At 37.8% G+C, this 20,043-nt stretch overlaps 2 protein-coding genes across 8 annotated transcripts in view; one reads left to right on the forward strand and one right to left on the reverse strand.

Annotated features, from left to right (window-relative positions):
* The window catches only part of poc5 (POC5 centriolar protein homolog (Chlamydomonas)), a 703,663-nt gene that overhangs the window by 498,436 nt on the left and 185,184 nt on the right, over nucleotides 1-20,043 (forward strand). The window lies entirely within an intron of this gene.
* Nucleotides 1,201-20,043, reverse strand: part of LOC127512490 (arrestin domain-containing protein 3-like) — a 34,330-nt gene continuing 15,487 nt past the window's right edge. For 4 of the 7 annotated variants that reach the window (XM_051893446.1, XM_051893448.1, XM_051893450.1 and 1 more), the window contains one exon: nucleotides 15,869-17,513. In XM_051893446.1, coding sequence (XP_051749406.1) covers nucleotides 17,001-17,513 — 513 coding nt within the window. In that variant the 3' untranslated portion in view covers nucleotides 15,869-17,000. Of the gene's footprint in view, nucleotides 2,425-2,641; nucleotides 2,899-3,499; nucleotides 3,597-3,707; nucleotides 3,856-4,050; nucleotides 4,112-4,450; nucleotides 4,493-4,581; nucleotides 5,196-15,868; nucleotides 17,514-20,043 lie in introns of those variants that run through there. The other 3 variants (XM_051893447.1, XM_051893449.1, XM_051893445.1) reach the window with 2 other exon arrangements.

Genomic DNA, 20,043 nt, shown 5'->3' on the forward strand with positions numbered 1-20,043 from the left:
GGCATCAATTACTCACCCTCATGTCGTTCCATACCCGTAAGACCTTCGTTCATCTTCGGAACACAAATTAAGATATTTTTGATAAAAATCCGATGGCTCAGTGAGGCCTGCACCAGCATTAACACTCCCTTTTTCAATGCCCAGAAAGCTACTAAAATATATTTAAAACAGTTCAGTGACGAGAATACTTTTTGTGAGCCAAAAAAAAAAAAAAAAAAATAGTGACTTTATTCTACAATATCTAGTGATGGGCAATTTCAAAACACCGCTTCATGAAGCTTCGAAGCTTTAAGAATCATTTGTTTTAAATCAGTGGTTTAGAGCACCAAAATCCCACGATTTCAGTAAATGCGGCTTCGTTATGTCGTAAGTGTTTTGAAATTTCAATAGTTCACGTGACTCTGGCAGTTTGATACGCGCTCCGAACCACTGATTCAAAACAAATGATTCGTAAAGCTTCGAAGCGTCATGAAGCAGTGTTTTGAAATCGCCCATCACTAGATATTGTTGAATAAAGTCGCTATTTTGTTATTTTTGGCACACAAAAAGTATTCTAGTCGCTTTATTATATTAAGGTTGAACCGCTGTAGTCACATGAACTGTTTTAAATATGTTTTTAGTAGCTTTCTTGGCATTGAAAAAGGGAGTGTTATTGCTAGCGATGGAGGCCTCACTGAGCCATCGGATTTTATCAAAAATATCTTAATTTGTGTTCCGAAAATGAACGAAGGTCGTATGGGTGTGGAACGACATGAGGTAATTAATGACAGAATTTTCATTTTTGGGTGAACTAACCCTTTCACCTAAACCGGCTTCATGGTATAGAATGTAGCCCCGCCCGTTTAGCGCTGTGCTCGTTGTTCTGTCTTCCAGTTTGTATTTCCACAGCATTAAGGGAAGATCTTACAGATTTATGAATGAACCGCTCGTTTTAAAATCTTCCCAGTCTACTGACATTTGTTATGACATCCGCTTCAAACATTACACTGCTCATGATAACGTCTGTTAACTCAACAATAAGTAAATCCACCTCACCAGCTAATTACTCTTTGACAGCGACACCATAGATATATACAGAGCTACCGCAAAAAAACAGAAGTTCAAAGACAAAATTCTAAAGATGGCTGCGTGCTTGTTTCTCTGGCGCATAAGGTCTGTAGGCCTCTGGAGGTTCACGGTTGTAAAAACAAACAAAAAAACTTTTGTTAAAAGACTGATACATAATTTATTTAAAAATATCAATGTTCCCAATAAAGTCAAAACAACAACATAAAACATGGCGCCTGCTTAGATTTTTATCTTTTAGATTTCCATGTGTTCACCGGTGCCACAAAGCACATTCAAACAATGTTCTTCCGCAAGATGCATACAGTTTTATCTACATGGCCCAAAGTTACACAGTGTAGCTTTAAATATATAATTATTAGATTAAATATATAATTAGATTAAATAATTATTACTTATGCATTAAAGAGCAGCATATTAAAAAAAAGGCTACTTTTTTACTGCAAACATCAATACATAATTTTTAACTAATCTGTTTACAAGATTGGTTTCATTCATGCATAAAAATGATATAAAACGCTTACTCAGTCTAACTACAGTATAGAGTCACAGTGTTAAAAAAAAAACCATGAAAACATTTTAAGCAGACTCTGCTGTTGTGATTGTTAAAAATCTGTAAATTAACACTTATGTAGAAAGTCATAGTAAATTCAAGGGTTCACATACTTTTTCTTGCAACTGTATAAGGCATAAAACATTTCTGGGAACAGTAATCTACTTCATAATAAATAAATCAGGATTTATATTTTTTAAGGGATGTAAAATGTAGCATTATAACGAAGGTTTATAAAGACAAAAATAAACAATATAGGATCTATGTTTTTAGCTTAACAATCCACAACTAGAAAAATAAAAGAATACATATTAATATGAATAATTCTAGCAATCTAGATAAAACAGTAATAAAAAAAGAAACCTAGTAATTCTAGAAAAGTAATTCTAAGATTTTTCAGAGTGGTCTGGCGACTGTGGATATAATTGATATTCCTGATATGGAGGTGGAGCTGATGAATCAGACTGATGAGAAAATGAGGGACCAAACTGACCAGGAAGTCCAGAGTAACTAGAAGGAGCAAACTGACCCGGCGGTCCAGGGTAACCAGGAGCAGGAAACTGACTCAAAGGAGGTCTGTAGTAGCCAGGGGCACCAAACTGACCAGGTTGTCCAACAGCATTAAGTGGTGGGGCAGATGGAGGCATAGGAGGTGGGTTGGGGTACACATTGCCTCCTGCTGGTTGATTCCAGATTCCAAAGTCACTGTTTGGAGCACTATTTGCACCCGATAAAGACTGAAGAGGAAGAATCACTACTGGGAATTTGATCTCCGGGTCTGAGGCATACGGCACGTCCAGGTAGACCTAGGCACAAAGCACACATATTAAAAAAAAAGTTGAATTAGAACCGTGTCTCTGTACAAGATGAGCAATCAGCACAGCCCTTGATTTAAAAGACGGTCACAAGTCGAAATCCAGCTTTAAAAAACAGAACAATAGAACATACTGATATGCCTAATGCATTTCTTCACTTCATTGCATTGAGTTACTGTTTGTCTTTGCTTTAGATGCTGAAACTTACCCTGAGTCTGTACTCAACCTTGAGGATCCTACAGTTTAGGACAGAGATGGTAAGGCTGGGAGGAATGGGCAGCACTTTGGTGACAGTTTTCTTTGAGTTTGGCTCAATGGGTTCCCCTTCTTCTTTAAAAAGGTCATGTGTGTGAAGTTTTCTCTTTCCTCTTGCGAAAAAACTGTGTTTTTCATACAGGCAGTATTTTGGCTTGATTGCACGGGATGAATTGTTCTGAACTTCAGCCAAAACTTTCAAGCCCTCTCCTGTAGTGAGGCACAATAAAACACAATTAGGTAAATTATCACTAGAAACTATGACTGTCTATTCTGACAAAATAGACCTCCTAATTCAGAATCGTGTTATACGAGATATAGAAATACACAATTAAAAATGTATAAAGAAAAAAGAACTTTAAAAAAAAGCAACATTATGATTGTATGTATACATTTTGTGTAAGCTATAAATTATGCTTTTCCACAACAAGTCTATGTTGCACTGGGGGGAAAAACAAGTAGAACCAGATCTACAAGTGGTGCGTGTGTTCAGATGGACTTGGTTGATTTCAAGCATGAAATGTATAACTTCTTTGTCAATTATTAAAATAGCTGAATCACATGATCTGAAAAGACCACATTCATCATCATAATCTGCTTGCTTACACAAGAGTGCTTACAGAGAGTAAACAAGAAACTCATGGAAAATGTCTCACCTACTCCAGAGATGTTTGATGTTTGAAACATTGTTGTTTGAAATTTTTTTACATTTCATCTTCTTACAAAGATTCAGAAATGGTTGTCTACAATGATCCAACTTTGAGTTTGACAAACAAAAACAACATGCTGAGGTGTTAATATATAATTTTACCGAGGTAGTATCCCATTTTCTCAGTGTTTATGTTCATGGAGACACTCCCAGAGGTGAAGAGTTTCATTTGTTTATCCTTGGTTCCGTGCTGAGGTGCCTAACCAAGACAAAACATGTAAAACAGAGGTGATTGATCCTCAAAACATTGTAGAGGAATGTATGGTATAGATTAGAAAGATAGTGCATGGGATTTTACTTTTAATCTCACCATTAGTTCAGGATTGGACACAACAGGACCGGGGACATAGTGAAACTCTGCTTTGGCTTTGCTAGAAATACGCATTGATCGGGATAGTTTTGTCTCCAAAGTGTAGACAATTTTTCCAACTGAACCTTTGAAGGTTGGTGGGAAGTGCCTATAAGAAAATAATGCCACGTGTAAACAGAGTAATTGTACAGCAGAAAGTAGTAAAAGGTTGAAATTCTTCAAAAAAGAAATACTGAAAAAAAGTAAATGTTCTATTTTTAAATGTTTCTTTTTGATATTGAACCACATACACATTTTACAGATTCAATTACACTTTACAAGATGCAACGAACCCGTAACTTACTGTAGAGGCAACTGAAAGGTAAATGGGTAAACATGGCGGCCTGGAGCCACAACCGCAGAATCTAACAAGTAAAAAAAAAAAAAAAAAAAAAAAGAAAGAAAATTAAGTTTAGACTTTTTCTCTCAGAATTCTGAGTTTCTCGCAATTGCGTGTTTATATCTCGCAATTCTGACTTTATAACATGCAATTTGCGAGTTATAGTCAGAATTATGTTATAAACTCGCAATCCTGAGAAAAATTCAGTCTTTTCCCCCCCTCAGAAATTGACTTTATAAATTGCAATTGCGTGTTTATATCTCACAATTGTGAGAGGGAAAAAAGTCAGAATTGTGAGATAACTGTTTTAGTCCGTGGGGAAAATAAGCATTGCAATATTAATCTAATTCGTGCACAGACTTACACGGCTGTCCTGATGGATCTTTCAACATCTCATGGTCATTACCTACAAGATCAAGTTACAACACAAAATACAGCTGGTTAAATCGACCTGATTTTAACTAACTGTAACACAAAACTACATATTCCTCCTACCATGTGTTTTGTCCTCCCGAACGAAAAACCTCTCCACTGAGTAATACTTCTCCTTATCCGAGTAAACAACAGTGGTTTTACCGTGACGCTCGCTCCAGCAAACCTCTGCTTTCCCTTTAATTTTCACACTCAACGACTGCATTTGCGTGTCCTTCGCAACATCTAGAATGACTTGTCCCGATATACAATCCCCACTGGTGAAGGTATTGTTCTGATTGATAGGACTGTAAATGACAGAAATGTTTTTTACAGTGAGGGACATCGTGTCTCCAGTCCAGGCAGTATCTGCTTCTGATGTCTGAGCCTTATGGAATCGCTTTACAGTATTCTTGCACGCGATATGCAGGAAACAATCAGCAAAGTATGTGAATTTCCAGCTGTGGGTGCGGCATACGTTGGCTGTGCGCCACATAACAAGACGGCATATTTCAAAATGTATATTCTTTGTTAAAGTCTTTGTATCGCCGGCGAAGTTTGCCGCTTGTAGTCGAGGATGAATTCAAAGTCGTTCGTTTGAGATGCTAACCTTCTTAAACGCCTCACATAAAAAGAAGACGAGTACGCGACTGCGGTCAGGGGGGAGAAGTGAAATAAGGGGAAGGATCTGCCAGTCTGCACACTGCAGTACTACAAACCACGCCCTTACGCTTCCCGCAAAAAAAACAACAACACATTGATCTCCTGACTGAGACAATCTTTTTGTTTTATGTAGGCCTATGAAATGTTTGTAAGGCTAACTTATATTGCTTCCAAATCTTAAGTATGAAATATGCTGTTAATAAAACAAAAGAAATTATACAAACAGACATGATAATTATAGCTAAAAACCTACTCTCAACCCTAAACCTACCAATTCAATAAAATAAAGTTTCATAATTAAAATATTTTAAAAACTGAGGTAAAACAAACTTCTCCTGATCCATGTAATAGGCTATCTGTATATGCCTTATCACTGGCAATAGTGAAGCCTATCCAGAATGACCCAAAATCCTACATGAATGCAAACGGGGTCAAAATAACTTTGTATTGGAATTTAATTAATGGTTTTCTTCAAAAATAGGTTACATAATTAAAATAATTGATGATACACAAATGTTTTAATATATCAAACATGTTTATTTGTCCACTTTGTGTATATTACAAAAGATGAAATGTATTCTTTGTAAAATGCAGTTGTACTACTCAAACTCTATTTGATCTACTGTAAAGTATATTGAAGTCTGAACCTTTACTTTTCACATTTTTCACTGTAAAAATGATCTTTTCAGACAGAGACAGACCATAACATTTGCACCATTCTAAGCATAAGTTTTGGGCGAGTTTGCACCTCTTCCTTTGTTTGGGCCTTCACACAGTAAATTTGCCAGTCAATATGTTTTTAATTTCTAATAACTGTCCAATAGTTCTGTTAAGGCATGGTGCTCAAAAGGCCTATTTGGACGGTAATTGTTTCTCACTTGGACGTCTGTAAAAATAAATATGCATGGCACCTCAGTGATAAAACACAAGCATTCAGATGGCGATTTATTCACGGAGTGAGTTTTTAAACTGATTTCCGATCATTTCCATATTTTTAAACGATATCCATTTCAACCATATCGTTTAAAAATATGGAAATGATCAGAAATCAGTTTAATGCAGCCTCTTAAATGAAAGTGTACATATTTAAAATGCATGCAAATAACAAGTGAAGCGCAACAGTTAATGTTAGGGTGAATTTTGAAATGAAACACTGACATTCTGGATTCAGACGTCAATAAAATCATCGATTACCCCCTGTAAATGTTGAAAAAACTTTACGTCCCTATGAGAAACAGTTACCGTCCGAATGGGCTAATGTTCCACATCAAAATTGCCTGCACAATCCAATTAAGGCTTTACAGAGTCAACTTTACAGAGTCAAGTACATGTGGTGCACAACTTCAGCCGCTCCTCACAATAATTAGTGGACAAACACTAGCTAGTTTCACTAGTGTCAATTAAAGTTCGTAACGTTTGTAATCTACAGTACATGTTAGCTATTTGCCTAACCTTACTTAGCTAGAAAACAGAACATATTAAAAGCAGGCTACATTGTGGCCTAGACTGACAGTATTTACTTAAAAAAGGGAGATACCTGGCTATTGAAAGATGTAATTAGAAGTTAGTAATTAATTATAATTAATTTTATAGTAACTTACACAATACTGGTTATGTCAAGCTTTTACATTAATGTCGTCATTGGGGACAGTTGCAACAGCATGGCAGCCATGATAAAACTTGCTGTGCTAGCTTGACACAATAGCCTTGACACATGATAGCTATACCTTTTAGAAGCTAAGAAAACAATGATTAAAATGATATAACTTTATAATTCTTCACGCAAACAGCTTAGACAGTATGACAAAAATTCTGAGCATTAAAAAAATGACTTTTTTACTAAAAAAAGTATTTTTTTGTAGAAGGAATGGTCACATGTGGCTGCTTTCTTCCAGAAAGGAGGAGAGGGTTAACTGTGTAGTATGAGTATCATCACTCTAGCTCATTCCTGATTGAAGGTATATGCCATGTTGCAACTGTCCCCTGTTGCAACCGTCCCCACTCTCCCCTATATAGTAGGTGAAAAACAGTATGTGACAAAAGAAGTATGTCCAAATTTACAGTACTCATAAAAGAGTGGGCAAAAAGTATACGGATGACCTACTACTTCCAGAGAGATTCTGAATCATGCATACGATGGACACTTACTATCCCATGAGGTCACGGGAGAGGATTTATGAATGTCAGTGAAGCAACGCAACTGGCGCTGGTAGGTCACATGATAATGACAACATGGCGAATAGAGTATGTCTGAATTACTGTAAGACTGATGCTGGACGGTCTAGACCAAGAGAGGGCTACTCTTTGAGAAAACAAAGGAAATTAACATTTGAACTCTCTCTTGCAAAATTAGCATCCCCATCCGAGACGCAGTCACACTGAGGCCCCGTCCACACGGAGACGCGTTTCTGTGAAAACGCACAAATTTTGTATCGGATAGGCGTTTCGTCCACACGGATCCGGCGTTTTCGGGAGGTGAAACCACTATTTTTTTAAGCCGGTTCCCAGAGTGTATAAATCTGAAAACGCTGTCTTTGCGTTTTCGTGTGGACAGCCTATCCATATATTTTGTGAAACAATGATGTCATCACCCCACGTGTCGACCCTAGTCAGACGCTGCTAACAGCACAAAGCAGCAACAACAACAACAATAGCAGACTCTAGATGCTTGTGTCCGTGCTGCAGAAGCTACTGAGCCAAAATAAAGCGTTATTTCTAAGCTTTACTAGTTTGTATACAGCGTGCAAGGTTTATGCACATGCTCCAAGTCTTATTCGCTGTTTTAAGTGTATCTCTGTGGCAAAATTACAGCGCCACATACTGGTCTGGCATGTATAGTTGGGACACTGTACAAATTGTGAATAAAAAAGGAATGCAATGATGTGGAAGTTTTAAATTTCAATATTTTATTTAGAATACAACATAGATGACATATCAAATGTTTAAACTGAGAAAATGTATCATTTTAAGGGAAAAATAAGTTGATTTTAAATTTCATGGCATCAACACATCTCAAAAAAGTTGGGACAAGGCCATGTTTACCACTGTGTGGCATCCCCTCTTCTTTTTATAACAGTCTGCAAACGTCTGGGGACTGAGGAGACAAGTTGCTCAAGTTTAGGAATAGGAATGTTGTCCCATTCTTGTCTAATACAGGCTTCTAGTTGCTCAACTGTCTTAGGTCTTTTTTGTCGCATCTTCCTCTTTATGATGCGCCAAATGTTTTCTATGAGTGAAAGATCTGGACTGCAGGCTGGCCATTTCAGTACCCGGATCCTTCTTCTACGCAGCCATGATGTTGTAATTGATGCAGTATGTGGTCTGGCATTGTCATGTTGGAAAATGCAAGGTCTTCCCTAAAAGAGACGATGTCTGGATGGGAGCATATGTTGTTCTAAAACTTGGATATACCTTTCAGCATTGATGGTGCCTTTCCAGATGTGTAAGCTGCCCATGCCACACGCACTCATGCAACCCCATACCATCAGAGATGCAGGCTTCTGAACTGAGCGCTGATAACAACTTGGGTTGTCCTTGTCCTCTTTAGTCCGGATGACATGGCGTCCCAGTTTTCCAAAAAGAACTTCAAATTTTGATTCGTCTGACCACAGAACAGGTTTCCACTTTGCCACAGTCCATTTTAAATGAGCCTTGGCCCAGAGAAAACGCCTGCGCTTCTGGATCATGTTTAGATATGGCTTCTTTTTTGACCTATAGAGTTTTAGCCGGCAACAGCGAATGGCACGGTGGATTGTGTTCACCGACAATGTTTTCTGGAAGTATTCCTGAGCCCAAGTTGTGATTTCCATTACAGTAGCATTCCTGTATGTGATGCAGTGCCGTCTAAGGGCCCGAAGATCACGGGCATCCAGTATGGTTTTCCGGCCTTGACCCTTACACACAGAGATTGTTCCAGATTCTCTGAATCTTTGGATGATATTATGCACTGTAGATGATGATAACTTCAAACTCTTTGCAATTTTTCTCTGAGAAACTCCTTTCTGATATTGCTCCACTATTTTTCGCCGCAGCATTGGGGGAATTGGTGATCCTCTGCCCATCTTGACTTCTGAGAGACACTGCCACTCTGAGAGGCTCTTTTTATACCCAATCATGTTGCCAATTGACCTAATAAGTTGCAAATTGGTCCTCCAGCTGTTCCTTATATGTACATTTAACTTTTCCGGCCTCTTATTGCTACCTGTCCCAACTTTTTTGGAATGTGTAGCTCTCATGAAATCCAAAATGAGCCAATGTTTGGCATGACATTTCAAAATGTCTCACTTTTAACATTTGATATGTTATCTATATTCTATTGTGAATAAAATATAAGTTTATGTTTATGAGATTTGTAAATTATTGCATTCCTTTTTTATTCACAATTTGTACAGTGTCCCAACTTTTTTGGAATCAGGTTTGTACATCATTTTGAGTCATTTCAGTGGTTTCGTGTGGACGCAGATATTTCTTGAGACAAGAAAAAAAAAAATCTGATTGGGTAAGCTCTGGCTTCGTGTGGACATAGCCTGAGTCAATCACACCTCAGCATTGCCTTAATCTACATTTCCTTTCCTTCACCCCCTCTTCCCCCATCTCTTCTCTCTACATGCAGAGATGACCTGAAATTCACCCAAAATCTATATGGTTTAATGTGAACAGTTATACAACATTATACATGTTTGGTATCATTTGAAATGTCTCAGTGCGACTGGTACCAAGGTCTTATTCCCACAGAAGTAAACCAGAAGGTAAAGGTTTTAAGATTTTATAGATATTTTGCTCTCTGTAATGGGTGTGTCCACCTTCAGGGTCTTTCATGCAAATGGCCTTCTGTCCCCAAAAGGTGTAAACTACTCAGTCTAGGACCCTGATTAATGTAAATTCCCACTGTGAACTCATGTTTCCATTTGAAAGAAGTTTCTGTCTTGGTCTGAGTATTTAAAGAGATGTTGCAGGAGGCTCAGGGCGCGATTCTGTAATCAGATCAGCCCATATTGCTGAGTGTCCTTCAGACACTCAGCAATGTGCATTTTTCTAATGTCAGGTATTCATCGTTTGCTCTATTTCTGAGCATTTGATGTTTTGTATTGATCATCTTTCAATTGATTATGTAATTGGCATGATACATTTACCTGACTAATAAATTGTTACATTTGATTTTATTCTGACTTACTCTGAAATTATTGACTCTAGTAGATTACGTTAAGTCCATAACCCCACAAATCTACGCTCAGGTTAGTAACGGACTAAAGTACAGTTTAGGTGGAGCAGTGGGGCACACCAACTGATATTTTAGAGCTCCGACTAACACATTGGCATTAGTTATGTATACTTAGACTGTGTAGGCTAATAATGGGTTTTTCCTTTTAGAGCAACAGAGTGTTGCTAGACCAATCTAAACAGGGTGGGCCTCAACCTCTGATTATGGTTAGATTATTCTAACTAAGTGTCTGTGGGTAAACCACTGCGTGATTATATAAAGTTACCATTAGAGGAAGCTAAATTGGTCAGCCTGATTTTATGGTAATGGTCACGACCTCTGGTTAAAAGTAATCTTACCTTAATTATTAATTACTTAATGCTTATTAATTACTAATTAATTACTAAATAAACGTATTCTAGAATAAGCAAAGTGGGCACGGCCTCTAGAATATTAGTCATCGCCTCTGTCTAATGACCAAGATTGACGAGATTGTGAGTATGAGATCGTATGCCAGGCCGGTGCGAGACTCAAAGCGTTATAGGAATCCGGATGAACGAGTACAATAAGAGTAAAGAGTTAAATAGAATAACCAAATGTCTAGATAAATTATCATATAAATGGTCAATAATAAATTGACATTCTACCCTAAATTTGAGGCCATAATAAAATGGAGTCAGATAAAAGTTTAATTGGAATTAAACTACTTTGCCACACTGAAAAGACAGAACGCGCAAGAAACCTTCCCTGTCCTGTGGGAAACTGCCGTTGGGCCAATTGGGTGGGCCTTACATTACGTTCATACTACACACATTCATACTATTTAGAACATACTTTTTTGATACTTTTGATACTTTTTCATACTTGTTTGTTTCATTCAAAATAAGCACCTACTCAAAAGACATCACCTGAGTTTTTGTGGCACTTCCTATTTATATCCTTACTTCTTGTTTGTAGATTTAGCCATGTGCTTCATTGAACATGTTGCAAAGTATTGCCATTTTATCTGCCTTACCAAGCCCTTGTCTGTGATTTAGTGCATCAACCTTTTTGTCTATTTATTGGAATTAACCCCTTAATCTAGCATTTGGATTTTGTGTGTCATTTGCCTTTCTCTCTGTTTTGAACTTTCCCTGGACTTTGATTAAAACTTTGCCTGTTGTTTTCGATTGTTTGCCTGTGATTGTCTTGGACAATTAAGATCCTCTGCAACATGGATTTTAACCAGCCTCTAGCTATGGGTTCTACGGAGCCCCTAAAGCAGGGGTGGGGAAAGTTGATCCTGGAGGGCCATTGTCCTGCAGAGTTTAGCTCCAACCCTAATTAAACACACCTGAAGCTAATCAAGGTCTTCAGGATTACTAAAGTTACAGGCAGGTGAGTGTTTTTTTCAGGGTTGGAGCTAAACTCTGCAGGACAATGGCCCTCTATGTTCACATAGAGGCCAATGTGAATAAATCTTGATTTAAATTCAGAAAGACAAGATAGTCTATGCATGCCCTGTAATTTTATTCTTAACAAGGCGATCTAATCATTATGGAGCGCTCGCTCTCGTGTAATATATTTTTCATTCATACTGGAAGCCAGAGGGCGCTCTCTCGCAGAAAGTCCAAAACGGTTTCGTAGAAGTAATTCAGCTATTTGCTGTAGCTGCAGCAGCTGAATAAAAAGCAGAAACGTACTGACTGATGAAACATGAAGACAAACACACGATTGCGGCAAGATATGGTTTATTTGTGTTTTTCAAGCCATCTCAAGGTATTTATTGACAATAAACTATATGAATAATGCTAGTTGACAGCCTTTTTAATGTTTTTGAAAGAAGTCTCTTATGCTCGCCAAGGCTGCATTTATTTTATCAAAAATACAGTAAAAACAGTAATATTGTGAAATATTATTACAAATTAAAATTTGAATTTTTTTAATTAAATAAATCCAGCAGAAGAAACATATTTCAATTACAATTACAATTGTAATGTTTTCAAACTTTTGATAGGTACTGTATTTTCTGCTTTATTCTGTGATGTTTTTTTTTTTTTTTTTTTTTTTACATTGTATACAATCCATGAGGACTTAATGCACAAGTGTTTCTAGTAGGCTACATAAACCAAACATAAAATTGTCATAAAATATAGGAAAAAAAAAATTAGATATTAGTTATTGTTCAGCAGTGTATTTGATCTCTTATTAAAAGCAAATTGATTTCAAATTAAAAGATGATATATATATATATATCAATTAGAAAAAGGTCAGATAAAAACTGCTATTACACTCAACATTTCTGTCCCCCTCACTTCTGAAATGATGGCTACGCCCCTGGGTGGTGGAAAAAAATTGGGAAGGGAGGAAATTTGACGTGCTGGTGGGAAAAAAAAAGTGGGATGGGAGGATTTTTTTTTTTTTTTTTTTTTTTTTTTAAATCTTTTGCGTTCCCCCGAGAAACTTTGCGTTCCCTCGCAAAGATATTTGCGTCCCCTCGCAAAACCTTTGCGTTCCCACGCAAAGATATTTGCGTTCCCTCGCAAAGATATTATCGTTCCCTTGCTGTGAACGCGGACAAACACTTCCTCTTTAATGTCCCGCTGGCTGGCAGTAGTGTTTCAGTCAGCTCCATACGTTAATAAGGCACACAAATAATGCGCGACTCATAGAGTTTGAACTTGTTGGACTCAAATATAAAGAAATGCAGTCAGTGCTTATGTCAAGCAGTTCAGTAAAGTTGGCAATATATGCACAGATTTGAGCTTCCCGGATCAATAACTCATGAGCTAAACGTTGTTAAAACACAAATGCAGCTACTTCCAATCATAGTAACCTAGACAACGAGCTACAACAACCCAATTTTCCTCAAATGTGCTTTTTATAATATATAAATTGGTCTCTATGAAGGCGGCAGAGAGACAAGTCTGAAGGGACCGTCTGAAAAGTGCAAGACCCAAAACCCTTTTGCTTATTTTATTATTAAATAAATTGTAATGCCATCAAATTCAGTAAGCAGTTATCATGCAAAAGCTGTTGTAAGTATGTAAGCTGTGTACCAACATCATTTGTGTAAAGGCCTTTATGTGCTACTTGCCAAACTAAGTGTTGTAGTACCTATTACCATCAGGAGAGCAGTGATGTATGAACTGAATTTGGTGACAGTACGGTGTGTTACAGTGAAGTTGAGTATTTTTGCACTTTTCAGACGGTCCCTTCAGACTCGTCTCTCCTCCGCCTGCTCATAGAGACCAATTTATATATTATAAAGCACATTTGTGGAAAATTGGGTTGTTGTAGCTCGTTGTCTAGGATTGGAAATAGCTGCATTTGTGTTTTAACAACGTTTAGCTCACGAGTTATTGATCCGGGAAGCTCGAATCTGTGAATATATTGCCAACTTTACTGAACTGCTTGACATAAGCACTTACTGCATTTCTTTATATTTGAGTCCAACAAGTTCAAACTCTATGAGTCGCGCATTATTTGTGTGCATTATTAACGTATGGAACTAACCGAAACACTACTGCCAGCCAGCGGGACATTAAAGAGGAAGTGTTTGTCCGAGCTCACAGCAAGGGAACGATAATATCTTTGCGAGGGAACACAAATATCTTTGCGTGGGAACACAAACGTTTTGCGAGGGAGAGCAAACATCTTTAACGCAAAGTTTCTCGGGGGAACGCAAAAGATTTGAATTCTCCCCCTCCCCCCACCCCCCACCCCCCACGACGTCCCTTTAGGGGCTCCGTAGGGTTCATTATACAGGGGTGCACATAAGTGGTACGCAGGTGCGCATGCGTGGTAAAAAATAAACGACGCGCGCCAGAAAACATGGAGGGAATTAAGCGCTTTTGAGTATCAACATTTTTGAGGACCGATTCACAGGGACACGTTTACTTACTGGAGTAGGATTTTCTCCATCTCTGGTAAGATAGCAAGCATGATGATAAGTGTGTTCGTTAATTATTAGATGTGTGCAACGGATCGCAGGTAATCCGTGATCCGTCCGAATACGGTCCAACGGTTCGGCTCGCTTGTGATTCGCGGATTAAAGCTAAATTTAACCATCATAGAGTGAAAGTTTATCATTTGGATGTGTTTTGTCTCGCCAATTAACACATTCAAACGATTTTAAAAGCGGAAGAAGAGGCGAAAATCGGGACTCGCGAGCTGTTATTTGTGCGCACAGCCTCACACACCCAAAACGCGCGCACGCAGAGAGAAAGAGAGGCAGTCAGACACCGAATTAAATCCTCTTTTGGGTTTACTTGCGCTTGAACGGTCACATACACACAAAATTATGTCAAAATACCTGTCTTGGCAAGTATTCTAGTACAGTTGAGAAAGAAACCGGATGCGTGTCAGTTATTCGGTCCGTGCTTTCCTTCTTAAAGTGACAGCAGCCTAATATTCTTGCTGTTGTCTGTCAGTAAAAAAAAAAAATCATCATCTACCATGTTCGAGAGGAAGGAAGATAGTGAGGAGAGCAGTAAGGAGGAAAGCGATGAGGACAGCTTTTAGGATAAGTGTGTCGTGTAAAGTGTGAGTACCAAGCAACATCTCCAGGTGCTCCCTTGAGAACCAGACCAAAAAAGTTATGTGCACCCCTGATTATAACATTTGAGAACTTCATGACTGTTAGTACGCATGTGTATACTATGAATAAAATATCATCAAGCATGCATGTTTGTACTATGAATGTATTACATCTACCACCATGTGAGCTATAGAGTGAGTTTTGTCATTTCCGCCACTCACGACTCCTCTCCGCACCTAAGAAATCAAAAGCGGATATTGCACAATTCAAAATTTAAGTCTTGTTGCTTTGCCATGAACATATTGTACATAAGATGAACAAGACGCTCAAAGTAGCAGTATTTAACCATAATTAAATTGCCATTTTAAAATAATTTTCCCCACAATTTTGTTTTCCATACATTTTTAGTTAGTACACCTTAGTCATGAGAGAGCCATATTTAATTTTTGACAGGAATGAAAATGATCTGTGAGGTGTAGAAGTATAGTGCACTCAATTGCTCAGCTGATGAAATGTCTGAAAAAAGAAAAAGAAAAAAATCAGCAGACAAAAACTTAAAACTATGGAGCCCCTAAAGCGACATGGTAAAAGATGGAGGAAAAATTCTCAGAGAAACTTTGCGTCTGCTGGCAAGGAGCTCAAAAGGTTTTGCCAGCGAACGCAACGTTTCTCGTGGGAATACAAAACATTTGCGAGGGATCGCAAAATCATTGACTTACTGTTTTTCATATATTTTTCCACAACCATGTCCCTTTAGGGGCTCCGTACAAAACTTTTGAAAGTTTAGAGTTGTGAATTTGTGAGGCATGAGGACAGGACAACCTGTCACTCACATGACATTACAGCAATAGCACACCACAATGATCCAACGATCTAATCAGTTCCCAATTGACAAAATCAAGTCCCGTCCTACATTTTTTTCTTGCTCGGGAAACAGTTTCAAAAGAAAATATCCAAAATAATAAACAATAAATAAAATGAAGAGTCCATATACTTGAGAACTTTATTGAGCACACCAAAGTGCACATGAAAAACATTCCAGAACAATTTTATTTTTTGTATGTATAGCCAACAGTGCAACAGCAAAAACTTTGAGGAATAAATATATAAATAAAATAGATATATAAAAAATATATATAAAATAAATGTTACATTTGTTTAGAGCTTTCTTTTATACAATTAAATACTAGTCAAGCTGGATACCAAACAGTACCACATGCCAAATGAGCACTATATCAGCCGCCTTGACCTGACTGCATATAGCTAGCATATGGATTGTTCAGAATTACTAAACACAACAAAACGCATGCATGGTTTGTTTGCTCATTATTAATAACAACAGACTCACATAATGTAAGACTCCTGCAATACAATCTTCATCCATCAAAACTTTTCGTTAGGGCTGATAAAATACTCGCTTTTTTTGGATTAGATTTGAGGACACTGATTGGCTAATTGTTATCATACCCTGAATATGTTCATATCTTGAATCAGCCTTGAATTTCCTAAACTGCTATATAGACCCGCTTCTTATGGGTGATCCTCTCTATCCCACAGCTTAACTTGAGGCATGCGGACAGGCAAGAGTGGACATGCAGGGAAAGCATATATTTTGCACAGATAATTACCAATGATAATATGTGAGAGTACATTCAGTTTTATGTTTTATATTTAATTCATAAATGAAAATATATAAAATACAAATTTAACTCCAGTATAGAGTCAGTGTTCAGTAAAAAAAAAAAGAAAATATATGGTTGTGTGCTGAGGAGACTTTGAGTTGTGAAAATCTGATTATTTTGTAACAATTTACGCAGAAAGTCATAGTAAATCCAAGGGTTCGCATACTTCCTGCAACTGTTTAAGGCATAAAACATTTCTGAAGAACAGTATCTACTTCATAATAAAGGAGGATTTATCTTTTTTGAGGGATGTAAAATGTAGCCCTATACTGAAGGTTTAGAAATACAACAACAAAAAGTATAGGATATTTGCTTTTAGCTTAAATACTGTCAACATCCCTAATTAAAAATAGGCACATCAAAATACAAATCATTCTAGCAATTTAGGTAAAACAATCATCATAAAATAAACTTACAAGGTGATTCTAAAAACATTTTGTCAAGATTTTTCAGGGTGGTCTGGCAACTGTGGATATTCCTGATATGGAGGTGGAGCTGATAAGTCAGACTGATGAGAAAATGAAGGACCAAATTGACCAGAAGATTCAGCATAACTAGGAGGAGCAAACTGACCCGGAGGTCCAGGGTAACCAGGAGCAGGAAACTGACCCGGAGGTCCAGGGTAACCAGGAGGAGCAAACTGACCAGGAGGTCCAGGGTAACCAGGAGCAGCAAACTGACCCAGAGGTCCAGGGTAACCAGGAGCAGGAAATTGACTCGGAGGAGGTCCAGGGTAACCCAGAGCACCAAACTGACCAGGTACCATATTAAATGGTGGGGCAGATAGAGGCATAGGAGGTGGGTTGGGGTACATATTGCCACCTGGTGGTTGATTCCGGATTCCAAAGTCACTGTTTGTAGCACTACTTAGACCTGATAAAGACTGAAGAGGAAGAATCACTACTGGGAATTTGATCTCTGGGTCTAAGGCAAATGGCACATCCAGGCAGACCTAGACACAAAAAACCAACAACAAATGATTCAATTAGGAGTGGGTAACAGAAACATGGCTCTGTATGAGATGAGCAATCAGCACAGCCCTTGGTTTAAAAGACAGTTCTAAATTAAAACTACAACACAGATATGCCACTGCAACGTAATCTTATGAGTATTTGTGTGTATTTTTATGCATAGTGTGGTTCTACCACATGTACATTTACTTACATTTTCATACAAACTGAAATGTACAATACTGACGTATTGACAGCACTAAAACGTAAATTTACATGTGAACAAATGTGTACAAATCCTTACTTATGAATATTAAAATCGTGGCATTAATCGAGAATGTGAAGCTGACGTCATGCCGTGTTGAGTTCTGGGTAACTGAATTGTTTACACGCCATATTAGGAGGATTGCGCTGCTTTATGGCTAGTGAGTTTAAGGCAGTGTTTTGAATTTCTGTCTTGATTGTGAAAAATGTCCCCATTGTAGGTCATTCATGCTGCATCGAGAATTGCCATAGTAACTCATATCATTGTTCAGGGAGAAAACTGGACAATTATATGTTTTTTCACCTTTTCTGTGTTTAAGCAGGTTGAGGGGGTGATGAAGACTCCAGATAGCAAATCTATTAAAAATGTCACTGATTAAACCCACAGCCTATCACTCAATAAAAAAAATCACATTGCCGAGTGTTTTTGAAAGTTTTGTATTTTGTTTTGTTTAACATTACCTTTGCAAGTATGACTCTCAGTTTGTCAGCTTGTGAATTGGCAAAACTTGCACACAGCCACTGCAAAACTTTTCATAAGCTTCTAGAGATTTGATTTTGGTTGTTGTGTATTGAAAATATAAAAGTATAGTGTTGGTGTCTGTCCACTGAATGTGACCCACAATCTCAGATCCCCCTCCATGGCCATGAAAGTGAATACTTACAATGACAACAATCAAACTTTAGTTACATTTAAACGTTTCCAACAGAGAAATGTGACTTACCTAGCTTGTTGAACACATTTTTATTTGGACATTTCTACCATGTGACTGCTAAAGCAGCAGTGAGCGCCCAGCGTGTGACAGTTTTAATGGAACCAGTTACATTGTGAATAGAATTCTGCAAAACTACAGTGAAATCATCAAATTATCATGCAATGCAATAAAAAGGCATCTCTTTCCTGCAAACGATGGCATGAAAAATGTGAATCTTTTATTTAAAGACAAAAACAACAAAATGTGCAGGTATCAGAAGCAGAGGGCGATCCTCTTAAGATGGAGGCACTGGCCCATCATGCAATGCGGCGTGATGTAGCTTCACATTCTCTATGGCATCACCTCCTATACCCTTAAATGGGGCACTATTTGAGGGGACAGCCATTTGTAGTGGTGTACGAATCCATAGTGGATGTTATCGAGTGCACTCATTCAATTCCACAATGCACAGCAATAAGGAGTGTACAACCGATGTAGGCTAAACGGCTAGAGAATACCCATAATGCATGCACTGTGATGGTTGCGCCGAATGAATTCCACTCTCTCGCCAGAAGATGGAGCCCGCAGCTGAATCATCCATTCATTTTACAAACCGCTGGTCCAGCGTGTCTACAGAGTAATATATCATACAGGTATAAATTCCTTTTTAATTAATTACTGTTTAATTAAGGTTTATCCACAAGTTTCCTACGCCCCATATGAGGCCTTGCGTCAAAAGTGGGAGCATCTTCCGGTTTGAAGTAAACAAGCTGGACGTGACACTAATTCATTCAACGGTTGACAGTCATTCAAGATTTAGCGATCCAAAGTTGCGAATTTGGCCTTTACTTAAAGACTTAAGATTCCAGCATCATTATTTGAACAATGTTTTACAATAAAAAAAATGTTACAGTAACAGTAATTTATTAATTTGTGCCAGGAGTGCACATCAATCATGCTGAATCTAACTGATATTTATATTCACATAAAAAGAGAACACGTACCTATTCATTTGCACCTGCTTCCACTTATTTACGATCACAAGAATGCACAAAACAACTCCATTAAGGCTTTTAAGTCCAAAGGCTTACACATTTAGAAATATATTGATAAAATATCCTATGTTTACATCACTTTTCTGAGCATTTCTATTAATTTTCCTCTAAATTATGCGATGATTGCAATCCGAGGAGGTTTGAGCGATCTCTCCCGTCTCTCTATACTGTTCTGCTTTCAGCCAGAGCAACAGAGGGAGCTCATGAGAGGAAAACAGGAGTTATGAGTTATACGAGTTAACCGGAGTGTGTTACAGATATGAGGACGGATTAGTCCGGCGTTAACAAAGGCATAGGGAAGAGACAGATAAAATATTAAACCAAATAAATCCACGATCATAATCATATATGAGTTTTCTACGTTCCTCAAGCAGTCTCTGGTATTTTCCATAAACGTGTGTATTTATTATCGCAATGGTTAGCATAAGTAGCCTTTAGCATCGCATATGTGACAGTGGAAACGCGACTGGCTTTGGCACGCACGACACGTATCATATCATAAGTAGTGATGGGAAGTT

This window comes from Ctenopharyngodon idella, chromosome 5 (assembly GCF_019924925.1).
Source record: "Ctenopharyngodon idella isolate HZGC_01 chromosome 5, HZGC01, whole genome shotgun sequence".
Classification (NCBI taxonomy): Eukaryota; Metazoa; Chordata; class Actinopteri; order Cypriniformes; family Xenocyprididae; genus Ctenopharyngodon; species Ctenopharyngodon idella.